The 13,138-nt window shown below is 37.7% G+C and overlaps 3 protein-coding genes across 4 annotated transcripts; 2 read left to right on the top strand and 1 right to left on the bottom strand.

Annotated features, from left to right (window-relative positions):
• Positions 1-136: 136 nt before the first annotated feature.
• LOC105160551 (65-kDa microtubule-associated protein 3) lies at positions 137-5,488 on the top strand. Of its 2 annotated transcripts, XM_011077981.3 has the most exons (14): positions 137-435; positions 903-961; positions 1,155-1,241; positions 1,378-1,584; positions 1,952-2,203; positions 2,289-2,498; positions 2,587-2,742; positions 2,879-3,038; positions 3,125-3,276; positions 3,361-3,448; positions 3,562-3,635; positions 3,741-3,815; positions 3,927-4,209; positions 4,712-5,488. In XM_011077981.3, exons 3-14 carry the CDS (start codon positions 1,191-1,193, stop codon positions 5,209-5,211), a joined length of 2,208 nt encoding a protein of 735 aa, XP_011076283.1. In that variant the 5' UTR covers positions 137-435; positions 903-961; positions 1,155-1,190; the 3' UTR covers positions 5,212-5,488. The 2 variants fall into 2 exon arrangements, with proteins under 2 accessions (XP_011076283.1, XP_011076282.1); XM_011077980.3 differs by lacking the exon at positions 903-961.
• Positions 5,489-6,334: 846 nt separating this feature from the next.
• On the top strand, positions 6,335-10,418 carry LOC105160550 (AT-hook motif nuclear-localized protein 1). The gene is made up of 5 exons (XM_011077979.3): positions 6,335-7,217; positions 8,500-8,567; positions 9,033-9,164; positions 9,392-9,553; positions 9,842-10,418. The coding sequence occupies exons 1-5, from the start codon at positions 6,869-6,871 to the stop codon at positions 10,100-10,102; spliced, it is 972 nt and encodes a 323-aa protein (XP_011076281.1). The 5' UTR covers positions 6,335-6,868; the 3' UTR covers positions 10,103-10,418.
• A 2,105-nt stretch (positions 10,419-12,523) lies between these two features.
• On the bottom strand, positions 12,524-13,138 carry LOC110011906 (uncharacterized). Its single transcript, XM_020693520.2, has one exon. It carries the CDS (start codon positions 13,022-13,024, stop codon positions 12,626-12,628), a length of 399 nt encoding a protein of 132 aa, XP_020549179.1. The 5' UTR covers positions 13,025-13,138; the 3' UTR covers positions 12,524-12,625.

Here is a 13,138-nt window from a genome sequence, read left to right as displayed (position 1 = left end):
ATTGGGCCCCAAAGGAAAGCCCAAATTGTTAAACCTCCAAAAGCCCATAGTTGTCAACCCGCCTGTCATTTACGTTTTCTTTCAGCCGGTAAAGTCAACCGACAATATTAAATTCCTCTCTCTCTCTCTCTCTCTCGGCTCACTTTGAAATTTCAAATTTCTGCTTTGCCCATCACTCTCTCTCTCTCTCTCTCTCTCTCTCTCTCTCTCATGATTGAAAAAATAAAACCCTTATCATTTTTCTCTTAGCATTCAACGGTCGAATTTTTCGAAATCTCTCTGGTTCTCCCTGTTTTCTCTCTCTAGCTTTCACTCTTCAGACCCAGAACTTGGGAATCCCTTTTTTCTTCTCAAATTCAAGCCCTAGAGGTCTGCCACTCTGCTTCTGAGTTTTGGTTAGGCAAGAAAGAGTTTGATTTGGGTTTTAATTTTCAGGTGCTTTCTTGGATCTACGTTTAATTTCTCTTTTCTTCTTATGTTGTTTCGTTGCTGAAGCATGAAAGAATTGAGAAATTTTATACATTTTGTAAGATTCAAATTGTTTTGCTTTAATAGGATGAAAATGGATTTTGAATTTGATGAAGATTATGAGCAGAGATTTGATTCTCAGTGGAGTTAGTTTGAACGGAGCTAGGCCAGTACATTTGGATCGAGTATATTAGTCAAATCCTGCAAGGGTTTGTTTATAGTGTATGAATTTGGGGATTCTTGGGTTATATTATTGTTCTTTTTTTTTTACCAGTATGCAGATTATACCGCTCCCACTTTGGATTGGAAAACACAAGTTTAAGATAAATTTGTTTATTCTCTTTTCTTTTAGTTATCGTTTGTTCGGGCAAGGGTGGTTGACAGGCATTGAAATTTGTTTGTTGATTATAATAACAGTGCTCGTATATGTACAGACATCACACTTGACTTGAAGATTTTCTGAGTGAAGTTTTTGAAGATCATACTATATATGGTCAGATTGCTGACTATTTTTGAGGAATGGTGCTTTTTCTTTTGTGTAGTGGTGTTGGACTTGTTTTTTCCCTTTTCTTTTTATATTGTGTTAGTTGGCGTTGAAGTTGGTCAGAGTTTAGAATGTGATGGGGATATAATATGATATCATAGTGCTTGTGAGTTCTGATTTGATAGCTCGCTTCTATCTGCAGGTATAGTTAACTTAAAACGCAACAGGTCAAAGCAATATGCCTTCGCAAATGGAAACAACATGTGGATCTCTTTTACATGAACTGCAGGTAGAGAAACTTTGGGTTCTAAAGCTGCTTATGATTGTGTTCATTTCCCGCTGCCTTCCCGGTTCTTTCCTTTCCACGTGTATCATTGTTGGTATTTGTATCCCATCTTCATTCATTTCTGTTCTTAAATTATCAGATAATATGGGATGAGGTTGGGGAATCTGATGCTGAAAGGGACAGAATGTTGCTTGAACTGGAACAAGAATGCATGGAGGTTTACAGAAGAAAAGTAGATCAGGCTAACAAGTGTAGAGCTCAGCTGAGGCAGGCAATTGCTGATGCTGAGGCTGAGCTTGCTGCCATCTGCTCTGCAATGGGGGAGCGGCCAGTACACATTAGGCAGGTCAGGACTAAAGATCAGCATGTCCTGGTCTATAGAATCTTTACTTTCTGATTATATTCGAAACGGTGCTCTGATGCTCATATCTTGCCAACTCAACATCTTAGAATATAATTTATTCGGTGTTCACTATTAAATTTTGTTAAAGACATTTAAAGCTTCTAATGATTTCAAAGGCCTATTGGCATGAAAGCATATTACCAGTTCTGACAAAGTGTTCAGTTTTGGAACTACTAAAACTCTTAAGACTGACGGGAATCAAATATGATTGGATAAATCAGCTGCAAAAAAAAAACTATAAAAGTAAAACAAAGGATGAAAAGTTTGTTCTGCTCTATTTTTGACATTATGGCTGTCTTTCCTTGTGTAGTCTGATCAAAGCACTGGAAGCTTGAAGGCTGAACTCAGAGCCATCCTTCCGGAGATAGAGGAGATGCGGAAGAGGAAGTCTGATAGGAAAAATCAATTTATAGAGGTGTTAGAGGAGATACAGAGGATTAAGAATGAAATCTACTGGTCAGGAGGGTATGTTTCTAATAACATAGCAGTAGATGAAACTGATTTGTCTCTCAGAAAGCTTGATGAATTGCACAGAGAACTGCAGGCGCTTCAAAAAGAAAAGGTTACTTGTGAAACTATCATCTCTTCTAAATATTTTTCTTATAATTCTCCTCTGATATGTTTCCCTGAATGTTCATCGGATGCAGAGTGAACGTTTGAAGCAGGTTTTGGAGCACCTGAATTATCTGTACTCATGCTGCTCTGTACTCGGGTTGGATTTTAAGCAAACTGTCTGTGGGATTCACCCAAGCTTAGGGGAATCTGACGGTTCAAAAAGCATTAGCAATGATACCATAGAACAATTGGGCATTGCCATACAAAAACTGCGAGAGGTGAAAGTTCAGAGAATGCAGCAGGTATATCATGTTTCAGTAGGCCTTGTTTACTTCTGAGTTATTTTCATTTTAGTTAGACAGATTTTATTGACTTCTACATTTTGGTCAGTTACAAGATCTTGCAACTTCATTACTGGAGCTCTGGAACTTGATGGACACACCAATTGAAGAGCAACAGACGTTTCAGAAAGTTACATGTAATATAGCTGCCTCAGAAGAGGAGATAACAGAGCCTGGCATGCTTTCTGCTGACTTCATTAATTATGTGAGTCAGAGGATTGGTTTGATGTGCATATGCTCTAGTACAAATATCCGTCGTGTTGCACCTTGCTTTTCTATGAGTTAAAGTTCCAAACATATAGAGTTGGTTATGATGGATACATCTATCATTTATCTGTCAGGTTAAAGCTGAAGTTTCACGATTGGAGGAGTTGAAAGCAAGCAAAATGAAAGAGCTTGTTCTGAAGAAGAAGGCAGAGCTAGAAGATATTTGTAGGAAGACACATCTGATTCCAGAATCAGATAGTGCAATTGACTTAGCTGTAGATGCTGTTGAATCTGGTATTTAATTATGAATGTGAAAGATAATGATTTTTCTTTCCTTAGAATTTTCTAAATCTCACTTTTCCTTTTCTGATTAATGAAAGGAGCTGTTGACGCATCGTTTGTGCTTGAACAAATTGAGCTTCAAATATCTAGAGTTAAAGAGGAGGCTCTTAGCAGGAAAGAAATCCTTGAAAAGGTGGAGAAGTGGATGACTGCATGCCAGGAAGAGAGCTGGCTTGAGGAGTACAACAGGGTTGGACTCTTCTACATTTTGCCATTGGTTATGTCTTGAATTACAAACACGCAAATGCTAAAAGTTGCTTTCCTTTCTTTGTAGGATGACAATCGCTATAATGCTGGGAGAGGTGCTCATCTCACTCTGAAACGTGCTGAAAAAGCTCGTGCATTAGTCAACAAACTTCCGGGTATGGTTTATTTTTTTGTGTGGGAAGTGCTCTTTCTGCTTCAGGCTTAGTGGGTAGAGTTTGAAGCATATGCGCGTATTTAATTGTTTCAATGGTTTTTTTGGCTGAAATAGCAATGGTAGATACATTGACTTCAAAGACCACAACATGGGAAAAAGAGAAAGGAGTTGATTTCACTTATGATGGTGTAAGTGTTACTCCATTAACATGTACAAATATTATTGATGCAATCTTTTCTCTTCCTATATTAAACTTTACATCTGGTTTCCGTCTGCTATATGCCTGTGTCTAGGTCCGTCTGCTTTCCATGCTTGAAGACTATCTGGTTTTACGGCAAGAGAAGGAACTAGAGCGCAAACGGCAGAGGGTAACGACCTCTTCTATCTACGATTTCATGCTAGACATGAACTTGTGACCTGCTCTTGTATCTGACTCTTAGTGTTGTATCTGTGTATGATTTTGTTTAATTTAACATCAGGACCAGAAGAAACTTCAGGAACAGTTACTAACTGAGCAAGAGGCTCTTTATGGTTCAAAGCCAAGCCCTATGAAGAATCAGAGTGCAAAGAAAGGGCGTAGATTATCATGTGGTGGTGGTCCAAACAATAGAAGACTTTCTCTTGGTGGACCTATGCTACAGACTCCTAAAGCTGACATGCCTCCTTTGGCAAAAGCTACTCCTAATACGCGCAATGCCAAAAAAACTGAACGTATTAATCAGGACTGTCTTAGGGATGATGGATTTGCAGCTCTCTCTTCTGGTAATTATTTCCAACATTTTTCAAATACAAATGGTAATTTGCTTTGATGTAGTCTCCTTCAGATTCACAATGTTGAGACATTTAAGCTACCTAAGCTTGCCATAGGTAAGGATCGTGTCAACCGTTTCAAAAAATTAATAGCGAAGAGTCTTGCTTAACGGACTGCAGATTTGTAGGGAAGAAAAGCATATGTTGTAAATGGTTTTTGTTTTCATGTTGTTTCTGGATATAGCTGGTATTCCTTCTATATAGTTTATTTAGTTAAAAATGAATGTTTAAGAAAGAATATCTTAGCTCAAGGATTATCCCTCTAATACTCCTGTTGGAAGTCTCTTCTATTGAGTCGGAAACTGTAAATTGGAAACAAGGTTGCGTAAACATATGGCGTCCTTTATGGAGGCATGAAGGGCATCATTCAGAAACTGTTTTTGCTTGTGATTAACTAGGTCAGGTAGCTAGTTGATGTTTCCTCTTATTCCGTTTTTCATTTCTTGATTTTCAGGGAGGAGAGGTTTGGACTTAGCTGGTCTTCCTATAAACCAGCATTCTCTCAATTTACAAAATGCTCGAGAAATAGAGTCGCCCATCATACGAAAGCCGTTCTCTCCCATTTCTTCCACAGATTCGTCAAAGTCCAGTGCAACAAATATTCTTGAAGCCCTGAACAGAAAGCACAACGATATGTTGCCAAAGGCGATTACAAGCGACAGCACACCATTCAGCACACCTTCCAAGACTATGGCCGATGTTGAAAATAGAACGCCTCAAGCAATGGCAATTCCTGTACCTTCAACACCATCAACAGTATCCATCCCAATGCAGATGGCCATAACACCGGCTCCAGCGCAAATGTCCATAACACCAGCTCCAATTCAGAAGGCCCTCTTACCAGCTCATACTGCACTCAAATCAGTTGACGAGGAGATCGAATACTCATTTGAGGAAAAGAGAGCTGGATTTGTGTTGCCCAGATCACATCCAATCAATGTGATGCAAGTTTAGCAAGTTCTGATGTTGATCGAATACTCATTTGAGGAAAAGAGAGCTGGATTTATGAAGCCATTCTGTATTCATTTATATCTTTGATATTGTGATGATAAGTGAGTTCTATTCTCTCCCTCTTGTGTACATAGTCTACGAACAGCGAAACGTGGACTTACTGGATGTTAAATTGGTCAATTGCAGAACTCAAGTAGACTCGTTCTGCTCTTGCCATTTAGACCAAGCTGTAACTTGTGTCCTGAGTACTTTCTGATCAATTAACGTTTGATTTCTGAAATAGTCTTGTGCTATAACAGTGTCAAAGGTTTCCAAGTTTTTCTAGTACTTGACTTCCCATGAGGATGTTTGTGGATTTGCATTTGACTGGGTATCGTGATTCTTGAGTCCAGATCCTAATGGTTGCAAATAGGAACCAGTGGCTAACGCAAGTTGGCTTAGTTGATAAAAACAGATCCTTTTACCAAGAATGTTGAAAAATTGGACGAATGCATGTCCTAACTCGTGACAATGAACAAAGTTAAAACCACCCAATTTCTTTTGTACTGAGAGAAAAAATAATCTAGATGACATCAAAATAAAAAAATGTGTAGAGTATCAAGAAATTCAAAAAGCCCTCAATTGAATACTTTGAACAACCTTAAATTTATTTTTCCTTCATATTTTAGGTTGTTTCTTTTACGTTTTCCAGGAAATGACTTTGCTTCAGTTTTGGTCTTCCTCAAAGCACCCTTTTCAGCTTGTGCATTTATTTGTTTGAATATTAATTGAAGTCCCACACACAGAGACACAGTGGCATTAACAGTAAATTATCCATAAGTTGAAGGGTATCTCTTCCTAAATTAATGGTCAACTTTTATTTACCTAAAAAGACAAAGAACAGGTCAGAGGTTGAAATTTTTGGGATGGCTCCAACGTTAACTTTACAGCTTTATATATATAATCAAAATAAAATCTGCCATTTTTAAATTAAAAAAATTTATCTTTTTCCCCAAATTTCCCTTATTTTATATTCCAATTCATTAACTTTGCCAATTTTTTTAAAACCCATTTATTAAATTTCCAAGACGGACCTGAAACCATTTTCTCAACCGTAATTAATACTTTGAATTTTGCAATTTAAATATTGCTCCTCACCTAATTAATTTTTTCTAATATTTTTTTAATTAATTCCTATTTATTTCGTAATTTTTCTCCCAACTTTATTTCCATTCCTCTACTTTTTCCTGCAAAAACCCTAATTTTACAACCCGAAAATACCAGGAAATTTGAATTTTCCGGTTCAACTCTGTAGCAGTGTAGCTCTGTTTTTTGCTCTGCAATGGCAGTGATTATGCCATGATAAGTTGAGGGAGTCCGGAAAAATATATTCTTGCTGCTGTTGTACTCTGTTGATCTTTGAAAATAGAATCTCAATTCTTTGATTTTTGGATTTACAGAGTTTCTGAAGTAGGTTTTCTTTGTATTGTGCCTTGTATTGCTGTTAAATACTCCACCTTTATTAGAACTTCCTTGTTGTAAGGTGGTTATTCAGTTGCTCAGAGTGCCTGAGCTGAAAAAGATTTGAGCTTTACTAGTTCAGTGAGTTTAGGGTTTTGTTTTAGAGTCCTTTTGTAAGGGTTTAAGGATTTTTTGAGGTATCTGTTTGTTTAGTATATGAATGGAGGAAAAGGAAGGGTTAAATGGTTCTGGGGTCACAGTTAAAGGTGATGAAGCCCCTCAGAGCTACAGGGTGGAGCCAAGAGTTGAAAATTCCGGCCAGTTTGGTGGATCAACTGCTCCTCCCACACAGGCGGCGCCGGTAAGCGTTGCTCCGCCGTCATCGGAGGTGAAGAAGAAGAGGGGAAGGCCAAGAAAGTATGGAGCGGATGGAACTATTGTGGCATTGTCGCCTATGCCGATATCGGCTTCGATTCCCTTCACGGGTGATTATTCAGCTTGGAAGCAGAGTTCGGGCCGGCCCGTTGACTCTTTCAAGAAGAAACATAAGTTGGAATTTGGAAGCCCAGGTATTGTTCTTGTGTCTGACAAGTTCTTGTTTTTTACTGGAGAAAATGCTTTTATATTGAGAGAGCTTATTATATAGACAAGGAAGTCAGATGCTGTTTGCTGCTAATTTCTGTGGAAGTTTGATGTTATTGTCTTTTATAGTTGGATTCCAAGTGTTGACAAACTAGATCTACTGATCTGCTCTTTTTCTTGCATGGGCTGCTGTTTGCTTTGTGTTTATGGGTCAACTTGAAATAACATATTTTAAGTATCCAATTTGGAATTGGGACCCTTGTCAGGAAGCCCTTCAGGGTTTGGATTGTGTTAGGCTGATGCTCTGAGCAAATGGGACTGAGAAATTGTGGAGAATCAAAGTGCTGTTCTTTTAGCTGATGTGACAAGTCACAGGATCTGTCTTTTACTCAATAATTGCAGTATGCATAAATGACAGAAAGAATAAAGAACTTTGATGAATAATGATGAGGAGATGATGTAACGTGTGTGGATCTAACCCAAGACACAGGCGGACTATATGCCATTTTTGAATAGATAGGATTAGTACCGGAGCTGAAGAATTCTGACTATATAGCATATCTTGACATGCTTTATCCCTTAATCTATATATAGTTTCATGCTTATTTCTTTTCTACGACCTGGGTGGACTTCAAAATGAGCTGATGATACCATTTTTTGGAAGTTGGAACTTAACTCTAATGCTGCGAGTTTTCAGCTTATTTTCTATAAATTTCAACTTGGAATATCTATTTTCTTGTAAACCAGTGATATTTACCAACAGTCACCATAATTATGCATTTTTTCTCGTTCTTGAATGGAGAATTTATATATTACCATGTCTGGCTAGAATTTTGGGATCCAGATGTCAAGGGAAGTAATGTTTGGGCCTTACCTTGGTTACTGGTGATCAGTGCAGAAATTTATCATCTTGACTACTGTCAGTGTTGAGCTATAAAGATAACAACATGATCCATGGTATATGTTAAACTTATATTAAACAAATTGCATGAATGATATTATTTACATATATAATGGAACTAATAATTTCGGTATGCTAATTTTCACTGGTTGAATGTATATTTATTTAATGTTGACTTCCTGGGTATAACTCGAGTTTCAAGGAATTAACTGGATTCCCCAAAACTCTGCTGATAAATATAAAAGGAAATCCACTTATTTTTTCTGCCAACATGTATATGCGGAAGGGATTACTCATCCTTTGCACAGATCTGCCCCTGGGAACTTCTGTGTTTTGTATAAAACTTCTTGGCCTTAAACGTTTTGTAGGGCGAACAATGTCAACACCTGGCGGTGGAAGCTTTACGCCCCACATGATAACTGTTAATGCTGGCGAGGTACATCTAATTATAAGTAGTATGTTCATTTTGTTTTTCATTTGAATTACTGTAATATTGTGCTTTCATGCACAACTTGTGCTAAACTTATCTAAATTGTGCCAGTTTGATGAAATCTTGCATGCTTATGGAAATATGATACATGAAGTAATAATAACTGATGGCATCCTTCGGATGAATTAAAAGAAGTTAATTGGATTTTAAAGGACAATGAATACTGAAATTTGACTCTACTACATCAGCCGAAACTGAGGAATGAACTAATAGTATTTTATATACGAGTGTGTGTTTTCTTATTGACTGTTTTAGTGTTTGGTTAATACTTTGATGTTCCTACTTAAAAGCATAAAAGATGAGTTTAATATGTGGCTGTACACTACATTTAAGGAGATTACAGTTACCGTGTTTCAGTTTCTTATTCTGTTTAGACTCAATGGCTAATTCTAGTTTTCCCTTTTGTGTCAGGATATCATGATGAAGATAATATCTTTCTCTCAGCAAGGATCTAGAGCCATTTGCATTCTAGCTGCAAATGGTGCTATCTCAAATGTTACACTGCGTCAACCTAATTCTTCTGGTGGTACTCTAACCTATGAGGTAAGAGCTTTTAAGCAGTGCTGAATCAGTATAAGTAATTTTTTTTAAAACTTGATAATAGTTTTTTTATGCGATGCAAATTTTTCTTCTAATAGAACTTTTAGAGGTCTCAGTTGTGCATTTGAAGATGGCTACGATGATTCCCTTTGCTTGCATACTTGTCACTTGTTAGAATCTTCTACTAAAGGAACACTTCATTCTGAATTATAGTCATGGGTTTTCTGCAGGGTCGTTTTGAAATCCTTTCGCTCACGGGATCATTTATGCCTAGTGATAATGGAGTGACAAAAAGCAGATCTGGTGGGATGAGCGTCTCCCTGGCAGGCCCTGATGGCCGTGTCTTGGGGGGAGGACTAGCTGGCATGCTTGTCGCAGCTGGGCCTGTTCAGGTTAGTGAACTTCTAAAATCAATATATTACCAGAGGATCAGTAATGTTCTATTTACCTGTTCGTGGCCCTCTAAGGTGGCAATTAGAAAAGAATATGGATTAGATATACATGTCAAAACTAGTCTTGCTATTCACCACCGTGTGAGGATATTGTAAGACAATTCTGGCCAATGCATTCACATTGCCCAATAAAATTGGCATATGCATTCACATCTTCAAGGCATTGAACGCATCCTTTTACTGATATTCCTGGATGGAAGTTATATTCTGAATCTTTATATTTAACAGGTTGTGATCGGCAGCTTTCTTCCGGGAGTCCAGCAGGAGCAAAAGCCTAAGAAACCAAAATATGAACAGACAATATCATTTGCTCCCGCCCCTGCTAATCCTATTTCTGAAGAAAGATATGAAGCAGCCTACAATGGACCAAAGCCAAATTTTACGACATCTGTAAACTCCATGCATGGTTCGAAGATCTCAGATCCCGAAAATAATGTTTCATTGCCAGGAGAAGATTCTAGAGAGCGGAACCATGAAATAACATGCTGATTGGATTTTTGTATCCTTATGTTGTGTCTTAGCTGGTTTTATCTGCCGTAGAAATTTTAGGCTCACTTCTTCTGACCCCTTTTACAAAGAGATGACTGGATGTTATCGCAGAACAAAGTTGAGCATGATTTCTCTGTTTGACCCCAAGCTTACGTTCTTCTTGTTTAGGCACTAGGGTAGGAGTTTATGCTGGTAGAATCACCCTATTTTCCTCATCGATTCTCTGTTGTGTGTAACTTGATGTTGTATTTCGAAATGTATCAAACTCGACTTATTATTACTATTATTATTTTTAGTTGTAGTTGAACAACTTGAATTTTCCGGAGCATCATCGATTCAGTTTTTTATGAGCTACACTTCGATGATTGTTCACTGAGAAAGCAGTTACATATCCAGGACCCTTGACACAAATAGACACGTCACAAGTTCCATATAGATTACTTCTCAATACAATTTCTTTCAAATTCATTAAAATTTCATGGACCGATTCTTGAATACCCGTTATAGTAGAATATTCATGGGGGACGTTCTCAGATTTTACACGTGTGATACATGTTCCTTCTATTTCCTCTAGCTCCCGAAAAAGACATTATATGAACTGGATTAAAGGGGTCAGTCATCCTAAAATTAGGATTCATTTCTTGTCGCAAATATTCACTTGTGGCATACCATATTTCAATGGATTGGCGTAATTTTTCTACCGCGTGTACATTCCCATAATGATGGTGTTTTTCCAAAATCAAACTTTGTTGTTCAGCATCTTGAACTAGCCATCGGATTTGCACAAAATCCATTTTTTTTTTCATTCAACTGCTACAAGATCAACAATTCCATAAGCTTTGGCTTCTGTTGCTGACATAAAAACGTCTCTTTCCATGTCTTCAGATACAACCCATAATGGTTTGCCCGTCCTTTCTACATAAACCCTTGTGAGGGTTTCGCGTATTTTCAGCAGTTCTTCCGCTTCCAGGATAAATTCTCCCGCTTGCGCCTCATAAAAAGAATTAGCAGGTTGATGGATCATTACCCTGATGATAGAAAGGTTCTCTATCTGGTGTGATGAAACGAACAGAAAAGAAAGATAAAGAATAATAGGAAAAAAGATAGAATTGAACAACCGTACGGGCATCATTTTTTGTGCATTGCATACGGCTGTCTCACATTTCATTCTAATCTCCAATATTAAATGAATAATGTCTCAATTAGATCTCTAAATGAATCAACAGAACCCCTCTTCATTTTAGGTCTAAATTCTTCAATGCGAAAATGTACCAACCCTTTTCTATCCTGGAGATTTTTAATCTTTTCTTGGAATGCAAAAGGCTAATGAAAAGCCATTTCTGCTCAACATGTATGGCCATAATTGCCAATATATCATACTGAGCTACAAAAGCACGCGTGCTTAGTTTTTGTACTTATAAACTCTTGGAGCATTTCCGACAGCTAAAGCTTTATTCCAAGTGTTGTACATTCGTCTTTGTGGTCCTGAAAACTTCTGTGCACACCATAAACTAATAGCCTACTTTCAACTACGATTTCTGTAACTCGCTTTTAGTCATCTTTCTCTCTGCATATGCTCACTTGTAGCTCAATTTGCATATGTGTGATATATACACACCTTACCAAACATTTGGAGAAGCCCTTTGGACAAAACTTCGAATTTTGAATGATTTACGTATGAAAATGGAAATTTTTACAGTTGAGGTATGTATTCGTGTATATTTTGCAAGCATGTTTCTTGGAACCATACTCGGATACTTTGTCTAATGATAAACAGCAAAAATACAATGTGCATTTTTTTGAAGAAATCGACAAAACTGTAATCAAAATCTATGTCCAGCTCCTGCAAATTGTCCTAATATACCTACGGTTGACTCACAAGTATTAACAACTGCCATTATGTTCATCGCAAAGACCAGGAAAATCAACCATCTGTCAGAAAACCAAATTTTTGGTTTTACCAAAATGTTGAATGTGATATCCTGATATCAGATCATTGTAAGTGAGTTTTTTTCTGTCTTTGGTGTCCTGTCCAGGAATCTTGTTGTCTGCTGATGCAAGTGGATAACTCCTCTCTAAATCAGTGACTTTATACTGTCAGATAATGTATTCAGTATCCCTCAACAACATGCAAGAAAGGCTGACCTGGAGAAACAAATAAACAATTGGAAGACAGTCTTTCAGAGATTAAATTGTACAATGCATCAAAATATGCCCTTTTGCCTTTTCCTTCAGCTGCTTTATTCTCATCCATGTGGGCAAAAATCCCAGAATTAATTCAAGAAAATGTAGATATCCATGAATCAGCATCTCCACGCAGCGCACTGATTGATTGGATACCAGCATTTTACTCACAAACATGAGTGTAATTTTTCTGGTAAAAGCAAGACTCTTATCGTCCATTAGTTATGGATTACGACATTCTGAATTCTCGCGTTTCTTGACTCAAAAATTGCAGACATACACATGACTGAAAAATTACAGTAATCATATACAGTACTCGTTTTGCTCCAAATTGAGTTGTCATTGTCCTAAAGAATATGTTTTCTGCTTTTCAGCCCTCCAACCTTTGTTAACCTTCTCAATGAAATCTTCAACTCTTTTCCTCAACTCATCATCATCAACGTCTTCTTGTTCTTGATCCGAGGTTTCTTCTTCGTTGTCCACCATGTCTATGCTCACAGATGACACTTTCTCCTCCTCTTTCTCCATCAAAGCATCAGTGTGAGAAGAAACTGTGCTTTTCTTGAAACAGCCATCATTACCAATGGTGGGAAGAGCATTAGGCTTCCCATCTTCAAACTGTGAGCTCGGTTTCGAGCTGCCGACAAGCAGAATGGCAATGATCAGATTGCAGAAACAGAACACAGCAAGGGAATTCGAAGCGGCCATGCCGATCAACTCAATCGTCGAGTCCAGCATTTTCTTGTGCAGGAATCAATATTTTGTGGCGAAGTAGAGAAAAACAAGAAGATAATTTGTTCTGTTTGTTGGCACAATGAGAATGGATTAGGCCCTTATAAAGGCTTTGCTTTG

Source organism: Sesamum indicum, linkage group LG4 (genome assembly GCF_026168435.1).
Source record: "Sesamum indicum cultivar Baizhima isolate 11 linkage group LG4, ASM2616843v1, whole genome shotgun sequence".
NCBI lineage: Eukaryota > Viridiplantae > Streptophyta > Magnoliopsida > Lamiales > Pedaliaceae > Sesamum > Sesamum indicum.
The sequence above is the reverse complement of the archived record's forward strand: the minus strand, read 5'-3'. Positions and strand labels throughout refer to the sequence as shown.

Excerpts from the sequence above, each read along its gene's own strand:
- LOC105160550 (XM_011077979.3), top strand. The coding sequence starts at position 6,869 with ATGGAGGAAAAGGAAGGGTTAAATGGTTCTGGGGTCACAGTTAAAGGT. Across the intron at positions 7,218-8,499 it reads GTTGGAATTTGGAAGCCCAG|GGCGAACAATGTCAACACCT; the intron begins GTATTGTTCTTG and ends AACGTTTTGTAG. Across the intron at positions 9,165-9,391 it reads GTGGTACTCTAACCTATGAG|GGTCGTTTTGAAATCCTTTC; the intron begins GTAAGAGCTTTT and ends GGTTTTCTGCAG.
- LOC110011906 (XM_020693520.2), bottom strand. The coding sequence starts at position 13,024 with ATGCTGGACTCGACGATTGAGTTGATCGGCATGGCCGCTTCGAATTCC.
- LOC105160551 (XM_011077980.3), top strand. The coding sequence starts at position 1,191 with ATGCCTTCGCAAATGGAAACAACATGTGGATCTCTTTTACATGAACTG. Across the intron at positions 2,743-2,878 it reads CTGCTGACTTCATTAATTAT|GTTAAAGCTGAAGTTTCACG; the intron begins GTGAGTCAGAGG and ends TTTATCTGTCAG. Across the intron at positions 3,277-3,360 it reads GGCTTGAGGAGTACAACAGG|GATGACAATCGCTATAATGC; the intron begins GTTGGACTCTTC and ends CTTTCTTTGTAG.